This window comes from Thamnophis elegans, chromosome 4 (assembly GCF_009769535.1).
Source record: "Thamnophis elegans isolate rThaEle1 chromosome 4, rThaEle1.pri, whole genome shotgun sequence".
In the NCBI taxonomy this organism is placed as follows: domain Eukaryota; kingdom Metazoa; phylum Chordata; class Lepidosauria; order Squamata; family Colubridae; genus Thamnophis; species Thamnophis elegans.
In genome coordinates this window covers 95,871,165-95,885,732 of record NC_045544.1, presented here as the reverse complement: position 1 = coordinate 95,885,732, position 14,568 = coordinate 95,871,165, and the positions used below count along the sequence as shown (strand labels likewise).

The following is a 14,568-nucleotide window of genomic DNA, read 5'->3' as shown; positions in this document are numbered from 1 at the left end:
ATGGACCATGGCGGCAGCAAATGGGAGGTGGTGGCAGTGAACAGGCCACAGAGGTAGAGGCAAAAAATATATATTGTTTTCCTCCTCTAAAGCTAATGTGCTTCTTATAGCCAGTGTTCCCTCTAAGCTGCATGCCTGCGCAGCTGCGCACATAACAAGAAAACATCGCACACAAGTTTCAAACTGCAGCACAGTGTTTCTTTAAGTGTTTCTTTAAATGTGACTCAAAATATTTACCCTCCCTCCCTTCTCTCTCTGCACCAAACTCTCTCCTCCATCTGGTGATTGGTGAAATCAAGGAAGAGACCGATGATGCTGCAGAAGGAAGAATTCCCATTGGTCCTATGGGACTTCGTTGGTTTATTTATTTTATTTTATTTATTTATTAGACTTATATACCGCTTCATAGGGCTTTCAGCCCTCTCTAAGCGGTTTACAAATTTTTTTAGCAAATTGAGTCAGCAACTTGCCCCCACAGTCCGGGTCCTCATTTCACCCACCTCGGAAGGATGGAAGGCTGAGTCGACCCTGAGCCGGTGATATTTGAACCGCAGAACTGCAGATCACAGTCAGCTAAAGTGGCCTGCAGTACTGCACCCTAACCACTACGCCACCTCGGCTCTTCGGTTCCTGAGAAAACATGATTCGCTGGTTGTAGCCTGTGTTTCTCTGCACATCTGGGATTTCTCAGGCATTGCGTTGTCTGAAGCCCCGTTCTGGGCTGGGCAGTCTTTCTGCGATCCCTTCGCTTCGGGCAGAGAGGGAACCAGTGTGGAATTGGACTGCCTGAGCCAAAGGTGTCCACGGGATCTTGAGACTTGATTTTTGAGCAGTAACAATCCATTCCACTCTTTCTTTCCCTTTCTGTCCTTCTTCTATCTTTCCTTTTCCTTTTCTTTTTCTTTTCCTTTCTCCTTTCCTTTCTTCTTTCCTTTCCTTTTTCCTTACCTTCTTTTCCATTTCATTTCCTTTTTCCTTTCCTTTCTCTTTTCCTTTCCTTTCCTTTTCCTTTTCTTCTTTCCCATTTCTTTTCCTTTCTCCTTTCCTTTCTCCTTTCCTTTCATTCTTTTCCATTTCCTTTCCTTTCTCCTTTCCTTTCTCCTTTCCTTTCTCCTTTCCTTTCTCCTTTCCTTTCTCCTTTCCTTTCTCCTTTCCTTTCTCCTTTCCTTTCCTTATTTCCTTTCCCCTTTTTTCCTTTTCCCTTCCCTTTCCCTACCTTCTTCATCCTGTCCTTTCTTCTTTCCCATTTCCTTTCCTTTTTCCTTTGCTTCTTTTCCATTTCCTTTCCTTTTTCCTTACCTTTTCTTCTTTCCCATTTCCTTTCCTTTCCCTCCCCCTCCTTTCCTTTCCTTCTTTCCTGGGGGTCTGAGGAAGAGGGAGGGGACCCTTTTCCTCCTTGTCCCCCTCCCCAACATCTGCTCTGATGGCAATTATGGCTAAAAAAAAAGGTGCTCAGGCATGAAAATGTGCCACACACACTGAAAAAAAATTAGAGGGAACATTGCTTATAGTCCGGAGCATCTTATAATCTGAAAAATATGGTCCATTGGCACAATGAACCAGGTAGAAGAAATAAGAGTTCTTCTCAATGGGGTATTCAAATCAGTCCTACATGGCAGCTAAATGTAACATGTAATTCATTGTTAAAAGATTTTACAGTCTTCTAATAGTCTAATTTAAGATGCCAAATCATTTTATAAAGTGTAATTTGTTAAAAAGTTTCATGTCACTTTATTTCACTTCAAAGAGTATTACATTTAAAATATGCATTCCAACTTTCAGAACTCTCTGATCATTCAAGAAAAAGTCAGGGAAGGGAAAGCCAAAGCCAAAGCCAATGCTGGAAAAAGAGAAAAAAGAAGATTCATATGAATTACCACTGTATCTACTGAAAATGTTACTGTGGACAACAGTATTAGTGTATAATGTTCAGTGTATGTTTGAAAGAAGTAAAAGTTTAACCTCCAACCGTATGACTTGATGACAGAAACTCCCATAGTAAATGTAGTACTCGACTTACGACCACAATTGAGCCTGAAATTTAGGTTGTATGTTGTTGTCATAAATCAAGTCACCATGTGTCCACATCACTCGGCAACCACAGTCCAAGGATTCTCAGTTGTGTCCGTTAAGTGATCACATGGGTTATTAAGCATAATATGGGGGTGCCTCAGGGACCTGGCGCAAACCACATATGAGCTGGTGGAGTGCTATGGTACAAAGCTGAAGCTGCCCCACCCTAGCCCTACAGTGTGGAGGAAGTGCTGGCTCTGGCCTGAAGTAGAGGCATGAGTTTTCAGAAGTCTAAACCAGCTGCCGTCACCCAGACCCCTATGTCAGCCCTAGCATCACTGCTGCCACTGAGGAATGCTGCCCAACTTCCCACCCCCGCCTATCTTCCTCCTGATTTAGACCAACCACCCTGCATAGTGGTTCTTGGGTGCAGCACCGGACCTGGGCCTGATGTAGAGACCTGGAGCCTTCAGGAGTCTCATTCAGCTGCCATCACAACAGGCTTCTACACAAACTCTTGCACCACTGCTGCCTTTCAGAAATGCCACCTTGTGCCCTTCTTCAAGGTGCACAAACCTCAGAGAACAGCACAATTGCCCCCAATGTTCCTCCAGATTTGCTGTGCACCATTTATCTTTTGGCATTTTTCGCCTGCTGTTAAGAGGCCCTTCAGAATTGGCTCCAAAAGTAAGCAGCATACATATCTTGTTTACAAGTTCTGTCAATTTCATTCCCAAGTTTGACCATAACATTTGTCAACTGCCTCCTTTTCTGCATCAGTGGTTAAAGCATACATTTGGAAAAGCTTCACAGGAGACAGAGCTGCTAGTGGATTAATTGCTGAATGTATCATCATGACATTCCATTACAGTATAGCAAGAATGGGAAAATCAGATTCTCTACTCCATAGGAAAATGTACTACAGCAGCTATCAAACTGGCAGAAAATTGCAACACTTTTTGGTATGATGGGAAACAAAAGGACTTAGAAATACTTACACCACAACCTATTTTTTCAGTCTACCTGGGAAACATATGCAGAAACCTGATACCAGGCAGGCCAGAGAGATCTCTAGCTGAATGCTGTCCTACTTATCTACTTCTCTCTACATCAGGGTAGTCAACCTTTTTATACTTACCGCCCACTTTTGTATCTCTGTTAGTAGTAAAATTTTCTAACCGCCCATCAGTTCCACAGTAATGGTGATTTATAAAGTAGGGAAGTAACTTTACTTTATAAAATTTATAAAGCAGAGTTACAGCAAACCCCTACCGCCCACCATGAGAGCTGGAACGCCCACTAGTGGGCGGTAGGGACCAGGTTGACTACCACTGCTCTACACAAACAATGTTTAAGTATACTGTATAATGATGGTTTTTAAAGGATGTATGCAACTACTAAATGGTAGATTTGGGGCTCTGTGTGTATGTGTCTGTCTGTCTTTAGGTCAGTCTTGACTCCTGACAATTACTTAGACAAGTCCATGCAATTTTCTTGGCAACATTGTCTAAATGTTACTGCTACTGCCTTCTTCCTAAGGCTGAGAAAGGGTAGACTGGCCAGAGTTACCCAGCTGGTACTCAGGGCTAAACTCATAGTTTCCTTTTAACCCCTTCACCAAACTGGTTCTTTACTGAATTTAACTTTCATAATTTCCATTTATAAATTTATATAAATGTACTTTTATAGAACTATTCTATAGAACTAGAACTAAGGAGAAATTTTTGGACAGTGAGAACAATCAACCAGTGGAATGGCTTGCCTTCAGAAGTTGTGCTTCATTACTAGAGGCTTTCCTGAAGCCTGGGGAGGGTAAAAAATGGCCCCAACGGGCCAACCAGAAATTCATTTCTGAACTTCCAGTTGGCTCATTGGGGCCATTTCTCGCCATCCCCAGCCTCTGGAGGCTTTCCTGAAGCCCGTGGAGGGCAAAATGGTCTCCCCTGGCCCTCAGGAAGGCTGAAAATCAGCTGCGTGCGCCGGAGCTGATGGCTGGTGTGCCAACAAATATGGCTCTGCGTGCCACCTGTGGCACGTGTGCCATAGGTTCCCCATCATGGGTATAACATATTTTTTGGAGTACAAGACACACCTTTTTCCCTCAAAAAAAAGGATGAAAATCTGGGTGCACCTTATACACTGAATACAGCATTTTTGGCCTCCCGAAACCCCACCCGCTTCACCAAAATAACCATGCATAGCCTTTAGGAGGCTTCCAGAGTGCTCCTGGGAGCTGGGGAGAGCAGAAATGAGCAAATAACGAGCCATTTTTTGTTCACTTGTGCCCTCCCAGCCCCCAGGAGCACTCTATAAGCCTCCTAAAGGCTATGCATGCCCCCTTTTTGACAAAAAATGGGCCCATTTTTGTGAAAAATGGCCTGTTTTTGGGAGGTCTGCAGAGTGCAAAACCTTTTTTTAAAAAAATATGCCTCTTCAAAATCTTGGTGTGTCTTATACTCCGAAAAATATGGTAGGTTCTGCTTGAGCAGGGGATTGACTAGAAGATCTTCAAGGTCCCTTCCAACTCTGATATTCTATTTTCTATGATCCTCTCCTTAAAATTATGTATCTCTTGCATTTGTTCACATACATTTACAATCTTTCTCAAACAAATTCTTGCTAAGACTAACTTCCTATGTTTTAATTGGATGAATATGTTTTCATACTTGAAAAGCAGAATAAGAAATTCTGAGATACTCAATCTATAATTTATGTCTATGTTTTCAAGAAAACTGGGAAACTGCTCAAGATCCCAAACTTTGCAGACTTCTTGACCCTGACTAAAGAACACTTGGCTATGAGAAGCATAATATAAAAAAGAAGAAAGCAACGTAAAACACAACAAATAAATTTTGGAGGAAAATATTTTGAAGGAATGTGAGCAGAATGTTATCATCCACAATAAAGACAGAATTATAGAAATCTAAATCATAATTTTAATCCACTAAATATAGACATATATATTTCTTCCTTTCTTTTAATAACCCCCAGCTCTTGAAAAGCTATTTTGAATGGTTCCTAAATGATCTTGATCAGTTTTTGCAAATAGATAGTAAAGAAAATATCCCCATTCTGCTAAGGGATCAACAGATATTGTCTTAATAATAATTTGTTATAAATAATAGTACAATAATGATATAGATAATATATCTAAAAATGTATTATTGTTAGAAGAAACTCAAATTTATCAAAGCAATTTCACAGTATATTATTCTTTATTACATTTTAAAATGAAAAAATGTTCATGATATTCAGGCAAGCTAGCCATTCACAATCAAAGAAAATCAAATTTGTAAATGTATCCTTTGTAAATACTCATTTGTAAATTAGCATTTGTAAACAAGTATAAGACATTTATAATTTGGGGTAGGAAAATGTATATACATTCAAAAGATTATATGCTTAGTTTTCTCAACCAGTTGTAGCCATCAGAAACACATACAAAATTTAAGTGCATTTCTATCTCCTGAGTGTTGTGCAGTGCAAGATCTTTAATTGCTTGGCTATTTAAATTGCTTCCTCAGTAAAACATAAGCATGGAGAGTTGTACTGCCCCCTGCTGTTGACTTTATTTTAGAACAATAACTTTTTCCTGGAAAGACCATTTTTATTAATTGAATTGATTCAAAGATTGTTCATCTTAAAATTATGTATATCTAACTTAAGAAATTCAAATCTTCAATACTTTTCCCACTTGGCAGAATTTACATTTCACTTATCGCTGTTTGTTTACTGAGTGAGAAATGCATTGCCATTTTCCTGAAGGAAAAGAGGGATATAAATTTAAAAATAATGTTTTCCCCAGCTTCACCCTCATGATATGCAGCATGAAATCATTAAATCAGCCTACTCAGCAAGGTTACTGTAAATCAATTCTGAAGCAATTGATTTACAGTAGGCAATACTAGATGCAAAGACTCATAAGAATTTTGATTTTTTTCTTCACATACAATAATATTCCTCAATATATTATTAATGCTAACTAAACTAAGATATAAAACAGAGAGATAGAAATAACCCTCTGCATCTCAACTTACTTTTTAAATTTTTGCTTCCAAATTATTCAGTTATACAAATGTTTGGTGTTACTGTTATGGCAGCTCTGCCATTTATTAGAAAGTATTCAGATTTTTTTTTAAAAAAATTCTCCAGAGGAACAGTGGCTCCAGCTATGTTAATGCAGTCAACAAAGTTTAGCAAATCTGAATTGTCCTCTGTGGGTAAGCCACATAACTTTGTAAACTTTGGAATCATTTAGACACTTGAATCATGATCAGTTAGAACTACCTTGAGTATAACATCAGCATAGTAAAAAGGTTGTCCACCAGTCCCAGAAAGCATCCACATAGATTTGCTATATTAACGATAAATAGCCATTGGTCATTTGCATATATTAATGCATTTAAGCATGTGAACATTTCAAATTGTCCTTAGCGTAGCACTGAAGCCAAGCAATGTTTAAAGATGCAAAAAGGCAGCTGGCAACACAATGCCAGACTAATTTTAAACTATAGAGGTGGTAACAGTACTAAAGCAGAGCTTGTCAAGCATGAGGTTCATCCCAACCAACTCTGTATTCTACTTACAATTGAAAGGCCTACTATAGCAAAACCCAGTCCTGCATGCAACATATACATTACAAATCCATACACTGGTACTCAAAAGTTTGTGAACCTTTTTGAACTTTCAATACTTCTGCACAAATTTTGATAGTAAGTACCCAGAATTATATAGACCTCATTTACTCACATACACCACACACACACAGTCCTATTACGTATTATCCTACTGATTGAAACAATTTAGCTGACTCTAAATTCCCCTTAAATGAACTGTAATCTTATAGGAAATCATACTTATGCCATATATCCAATATGGAATTTTGGAATATTTTTCTCAATAAATAAATGAGCAAGCAAAATATTTTAAAGTGACTCATAGCAAAAGTGCTTGCATGTATTACTGAATAACAAAATAAACATTAAAACAGTATAAATAAATGGCAGTATAAATAAGGATAAAATCATTTCATTCAATAAAAGATAGGTGTAATCAAATAATATAAACATAAGAAGCCATGTTTCAGTTTCTTGTATGAGGAGTATACATACCCATATAAAGACCAGCAGTTGGTAAAATATAAAACTTAAACTTAAAGTAGTTTATTCAAATTTAATATAATGCTGCCAGCTAGTGGCAGCATTTTATTTTGAGTTAATGAGCTACTTTACTACTGAGCAGCTTTAGAAGCTAGACTATTTTGCTAGTAAGATGCCTGAGATAAGATACATGGATGCAAACTGTATATAATCTACATTAAGCTAGCTGAAAAATGAAAGAAGCTACTATTATTTGGATTTTGTGGTTTAAGAATTAATATCTTACATATTTCAATATTAATATTATTGCTCCCAATCGGGATACACATTAGAGCAAGTCTGTAGAATTTTTATTTGTGCAAATATTCCTCCATTCTTACTTGTACTGTTTTTTTCATCACCCAATTATGAAGAGCTTTCCAAATGCAAATCTAATTCACAGGGAGAATGTGTGATACAGATAGTATCGCAACCACACGTTCAACAACTATTACAACGTTACAAAAATGCTCAACAAGTGATATTTGTGAGTGGTCCTTGACATTCTGGCCATCCAGCATCCTGTGGTCACACTATAATGCTCCAGGAGCTTAGCAACCAGCTCACACTTATAACAGTTGCAATGTCCTCCTGTCATGTGATCACCTATTCTGATTTCCTGCTGGCTTCTCACAAGCAAAGACAGTGGGGAGGCTGACAGGGAAGGTTGCAAATTGTGCCTATAATTTAATCCTGCTTCCTGCCACTTTTTCTTCTAAGGAGCACCCACCTATTTGCAGACCTTCGGCTCACACTCTATAGCACATGCTGGTGGCCACCAGCATAACCTGCACCCAGCACCAGTTCATGTGGCGTTGTAGTAACCACTGGTGCACTCTCTCACACCTGGCAACAGCCACTCTCAGCCTATCTGCACTTGCAACAACCACTTAACTGCCCATTAGCCTGCTTGAGAGCTGCCTGGGACTTGCAACTTTCTACCATGGCTTCCCCATTGGATTTGCTAGGTGAAAGCCGGCATAAAGTTGTGGGGAGATTCCTTGCGTAAAGACTCATAATCCTCACTTAACAATGCCAACAGGGACAGCTGGGTTTGTCGTGGTTATGCAATGTAGTCATATGACATTGCGTTTTACAACCACATGGCTTTGGGACCAAAACATTAGTCCCAACACACACACAAACCTACAGAAGCACAAAATAATCAATATTCACAAACTCTACCAGTTTTTCAACCTCTGCTCTCATTTTTTTTTCCAATTTAAAATATACAGTATATTCGTAGGGTTCTTTCAATTAGTCTTGATATTAGTTGTTGGTTGTTGTTTTTTTTTGCAATATATAAATCATTTATCTAGGCAGTTGCTAGGAATTGAGACTGAATGAAAGGCAGACACACACAAAATTCCCATAGTCCTCCTTTTTTCCTGTCAATCTGTGAATTAATTTTTTCTATCTAGCACTATTTCAATAACACATTTGCTAAGCACACTTTAGGCAAGCTGTATTATAAAGACTGAGATACTCAGAGAGGATGAAAGCTTACAAGTTGAAGCTGAATTGTACCAAGCTTTTTGCTATGTTATTCACTATCATGTAGATTCTATTATCATTCTGAGTTCAAAAGTTAGTTTTTAAAATTGATGTTTTTCTGTACTTAAAATGTCAGTTCACAATGAAGTATAATCCAATATTGATTTTTAAAAAGACATATTTTAAATGAATTAACTATATTTAAGAATGGTTTCATTTACTACTAATGGAAGCAGAATATTAGGTTTTTTTCTCAGTCTTATTTATACAGAAAACTGTTGTTTTTTTTTAAATTTGTATATGGATTTACAAAAACACAGTAAAATTTCTGGGGGGAAAAATCTGAATGTCTGATTTATTCTTTTTTTAAATATATTGCTTATGTTCCTATAAATGTAACAATAATATTTCCAGTACTTCTATGTGTCAATATGCTCCATTTTAGTCTTCAAAAATTTCTTTAACTGTTTAGAGAGAGAGAGAGTTTAGAGTAATTTATTTATATGCCGCCCTTTTCCCTGGGGGGACTCAGGGCGGCTTACAACTCGAAAAGGGAGGGAAACAAACAATTGACACATAAGACAATACATCATTAAAAGCACGACATTCATACTATTCGGGTGGGTTACAGTCTTTAATCCCAGGCCTGACGGGATAGCCAGTTTTTAAGGGCTGTGCGGAAGGTCTGGAGGGTGGTGAGGGTACGACTCTCCACGGGGAGATCGTTCCATAGGGTCGGAGCTGCCACCAAGAAGGCTCTCCTCCACATGGTTGCCAGTCGACATTGACCGGCAGATGGGACTCGGAGGAGGCCTAATCTATGGGATCTAATTGGTCGGATGGAGGTAATTGGCAGTAGGCGGTCTCTCAAGTACCCAGATCCACTACCATGAAGGGCTTTGAAGGTGATAAGTAGCACCTTGAAGCGTACCCGGAGATCGACCGGGAGCCAGTGCAGCTCGCGGAGGATAGGTGTTATGTGGGTGAAGCGAGGTGCACCCACAATCGCTCGCGCGGCCGCATTCTGGACTAGCTGAAGTCGCCGAATACTCTTCAAGGGCAGCCCCATGTAGAGCACATTGCAGTACTCCAGCCTAGAGGTCACCAGGGCACGAGTGACTGTTGTGAGAGCCTCCCGGTTCAGGTAGGGGCGCAACTGGTGCACCAGGCGAACCTGGGCAAATGCCCCCTGGTCACAGCTGACAGATGATGTTCAAAAGTCAGCTGTGGGTCCAGGAGGACTCCCAAGTTGCGGACCCTGTCTGAGGGGCGTAATATTTGACCCCCCAGCCTGAGAGATGGAATACTTGCCGAATTAGTGGGAGGGAAACACAACAGCCACTCGGTCTTATCTGGGTTGAGCACAAGCTTGTTAGCCCTCATCCAGTCCCTAACAGCTTCAAGGCCCTGGCTCATCACGTCCACCGCTTCATTGAGTTGGCACGGGGCGGACAGATACAACTGAGTATCGTCCGCATACTGGTGGTATTTTATCCCGTGCCGCCGAATGATCTCGCCCAGCGGTTTCATGTAGATGTTAAAAAGTAGGGGGGACAAGACCGAACCCTGCGGCACCCCATATGTTAGGGGCCTAGGGGTCGATCTCTGCCCTCCAACTAACACCGACTGCGACCTGTCCGAGAGGTAAGAGGAGAACCACCGCAAAACAGTGCCTCCCACCCCCACCTCCCGCAGTCGTCGCAGAAGGATACCATGGTCGATGGTATCGAAAGCCGCCGAGAGGTCAAGGAGAACCAGGATGGAGGCGTGGCCTCTGTCCCTGGCTTTCCAGAGGTCATCGGTCAATGCGACCAAACTGTAAAGATTCATAAATCAAAGTTAGACTTTATATATAATATCCCAGGCCCAGACACTTTGTTTTCTTTACTTTTTAATGAACAAATATCTGGCATTGATTATAATATCAGGTTTGCAATACAAAAGAGTGTTCTTTATGGTAAATCAAAAGTGTTTCAAAAGTTAGAGAAGATGGATCTTTTCATTATGCTAGAGGTAGATGAGTTCAAGATAACCTAGTGACTCCCCTCCTCTAGTCTATTCGTTTTTCCTTGTCTCCCAGCAGCACATGATTTGAAATGAGAGGATTGATTGGGGGCTATCCTCAAATTTGATACCAACAAGGCTGATTACTAATCACTTTCCTCCAAATTTCCTGCCTCTTATTCTCCCCTTCACGTACCCCAAAAAAAGGAACAATGGCAGACTGTAATCAAAGCCAGACTATCATGGACAGGTTTAGAGCAGTTGTCTTCATACCTCCCTTTCTGTTCCCTTTGTTCCTCCCTTATGGTTTCCAGTGGTGGGTTCTTACCAGTTCAAACTGGTTCAGCTAAACTAGTAATGGTATGGCAGCCTGGGTCACTGGAACTGCAACACCCGTGAACCGGTTCACCAGTCTCTTCTGCCATCGCTGGCATGTTTCTGCGCATGCGCAGAACAGTTTTCATTCAACTGCGCATGTGCAGCAATGCACGGTGGGTGCAGGCGCGAGCAAAGTGCACACATATAACACCCTCTCAGTGAATCGGTAGTAAACTGGTTAGGAACCCACCACTGGTTGAAACATCTGAAAACAATACCAAAAATATGCACTCATACACCAGTAGCAAAAATCAGAAAATAAGAATGAATATTTCAGGACAGGATATTCAGGAATATTCCAACAGTCAAATCCTCTAAAATACAGTATATCCCTCTATACTGAAATAATTTGAAGGAAACCTAACTCTTAATAGGATTGTATTGTGACATGAGTAATTGGCTCTCTGAATGGCATACTCTTTCTATAATAAACAATATTACAAATGAATAAATTGAAAGAGAAGTAAATCCTTTGTTGATAATTATATTTTCTACATTAAACTGAGATTCAGTGTTACTTTGCATTCATTGTTAATCTTGATCTCAAAGATAATTGGTATTATACATATGTATATTCTCTAATGTAATGATGACACTTAAGGAAGTTAATTATGTGTCAAAAGAAATCTCTGAATAAATGGGCCTAGAAAGCCAAATGGAAGCAAAGTGCTATGTCAAAATATTTAATTTGATGAATAATTTCAAATTATTTGTTATTATATTTCGTTGTTCTAAATCGGATTGGAAAAAAATGAAACAAACATATTTATTTATTTATTTATTTATTTATTTATTTATTTATTTATTTATTTATACTTGTGAGGTGATATGATGATCAGGTAAATCTGTTAGTCATGACCTCCATTTCATGGAATATTCTACCCCCACCCCCAAGAAATGAATGTTGTCAACCTACTTTCATTTTATAAATTGGCTCTTTTGTTCCAGTGTGTTTATTCAATCCTTAAATTAGTTTTCAGGATGTTAGTACTCCATGAGTACTCCATGAGTACTAACACTGCCTTTCTTGTAAGATTATAACAATAGATTCTTGCAACTCTGAAAATACTTCCCTAGTCCCCTGTCTTTACTTTCCAAATAATTGGAAGGGGGGGCATTTTCTAAGATACTTACTCCAACCTCATTCCTCCTTTCAAGACAGATTTTGTTCAAGATCAGATCATTGTCTAGGCTGCAGCTCTTCCTCCTATTTTCCAAAGTTGTTCTCGCAACCCATTGCAATGTATAAATATGTGATATAATCACTTTTCAAGGCTCCATATGTAGCAGATATTTCAACAGATAATTATGGAAAAAAATGTTTCAAATGCAATGAAAGTAATACTATTCAATATAAGCACTTATTAAATTATTTGTTACATCTCATGCTTGCTATTGCTATATTTTTTTTAAAGGATGATAAAACATTTAGTTTACTATATGACTTCTTTGTGATCACTTTTAAATAAGTTGTGCTAAACATTAGTTTCATATTATTTTGTTTAAGACATGTAGATTTTTACATGTATAAAATTGTATAGGTTTATATTTAATTTGGTTTTATAGTCCTGCTATAGTGCCTGGCTTTTATACAATACATTATTTCTTACTAGCACTTAAGATCTCCTCTTTGTCTGATTTTAGTTCTGGTTTTCCTTCTGTGATATTCACATTGAAAAAATATCTTGGCAGATTTTTGTACTGAGATACATGCTAAATTTTATTAATAAAACGACCATAATACTTACAAACATTTCCTGTGTTGTCAAAACTTGTCAGAACATCTTCAACATTTAATAATCTGCTGTTGCATCTAAGAAGAAAAAATAACCATCACTATTAACAGTGCAAAAAAAGGACAATGTCATATGTACAGCCATCACGATTTTTTAAAGTCTTGCCACTAGAGGGAGAAAAGGAAAAAGTCTGTAACTTACTACTCTGTGTTCAAATTATAACTCATTAATCACTGAAATGTAGGCTGCAGGTACCCTTTGTGAAAGGGTAGAACCTGAAGATAAAATGAGCCATTTGAATAGACAAAATAGGCTGTGGTCTCATTTCTTCATCTAGTTTTATTTTTTTCCCTCCTTTCTGTTCTGGGCTCCATCTCTCATTTCATCTTTCCTTGTACTTTTCCTGATCCATTTGTGATTTATATACCACAGCTGCTGATTCTCACTGATACTTTTTGTTATTATAAGGCACAACCATCTCAAGATTTCAGAATACAAAACAAAGCTGTAACTATTATTCCAACTGAACAATTTGTGTTTTCATTAGAAATGGTTGCACATGCAAAATCTCTTACTAAATGACAAATAGATTCTTGACTTCTTACCTTTCCTCTACTCTCAATGCATGAGTAACAATACAGAGTTATTAATACAAGTCACCATAGCAACTATATCTATAATACGGAAAGGAAAGTTCAAATGAAATGGAGTTAAAGGGCCACTACCTTAGTCCTCTTTGTCTCTCTGACTCCGTCAGGCCTGCAGTCATATTCCTTTTAAGATCTTTGGCCTGCCAACACACCAGGGGTGGGTTTCAACCGGTTCGCGGCAGTCCCCGCGAACCGGTTGGTCGGCGAACCCGGAAGTAACTTCCGGGAACGGCGAAGGGCTCACCTGCCCACCCGCGTTGCTTACCCAGTTTTGACGAGTTCTGCGCTTCCACGCATGCGCAGGACGCATACAGCGCCTGCGCGATCCTCCAGGAGCAGCTGGAGCATCGCACAGACGCTAGTACGCATGCGTGCGCTGCGCGCATGCACGAGGACACCGCCGGCCCCGTTCCAACCGAACCGGTTGGAACGGGGCGAGAAACCCACCCCTGCAACACACACTCTCTCTTTCTTTACTCTGCTGTTTCATTAGTGGGGAATTGGGAGGGGGAATAGTAAGGAGCAGGATGTGTTGTCAAAATAAAACACAGGAAGCTTTCAGATTTGGGTCTTTCACAGATGTACCAACATGTCTCTCTTATTAAATTGGAACTTTGATGAAAACTATGCCTTGAACTCTGATTAATTCTGGATGATATTTGGAACGCTGACATTAACCCGAATCTATGTATAATCTTTATTGTCATTGTACTTAAATACAAAATTGGTTAGTTCTGGTCTAGTGGTCAGGTCACACACCCCTTGTAGCCAGCAGCTCCAATCACCAACCTTAGAAAAGTTCAAATGAAATGGAATTAAAGGACTACTACCTTAGTCCTCTTTGTCTCTCTGACTCCCTCCTTGTAGCCAGCAGCTCCAATCATACTTAAAAGACTGCCTGCCCCCAAATAAATCAGTCCAGACCAGAAGAGTTTTTCCACTTTCCATGAGGCCAGGCTAGTATCCACACTGAAGTATCAGATAATTCCTATAATTTAAAGTTAATCTATGAACAAATTTCTCAGTTTCCACATATAAGTTGAAGAACTTGGTATTTTTCTTTGGCTTTCATTGCCTTTACATAGTAACTCTAGTACAGATCACTCCACTGACTGGTATTTTTGATTTTATATTGAAGTTATTGTCTCTCTTATT

At 39.3% G+C, this 14,568-nt stretch overlaps 1 protein-coding gene across 1 annotated transcript in view; it reads right to left on the bottom strand.

Moving 5' to 3' along the window:
* Positions 1-14,568, bottom strand: part of CAMKMT (calmodulin-lysine N-methyltransferase) — a 252,636-nt gene that overhangs the window by 210,330 nt on the left and 27,738 nt on the right. The window contains exon 3 of the mRNA XM_032216941.1: positions 12,776-12,840. Coding sequence (XP_032072832.1) covers positions 12,776-12,840 — 65 coding nt within the window. The remainder of the gene's footprint in view (positions 1-12,775; positions 12,841-14,568) is intronic.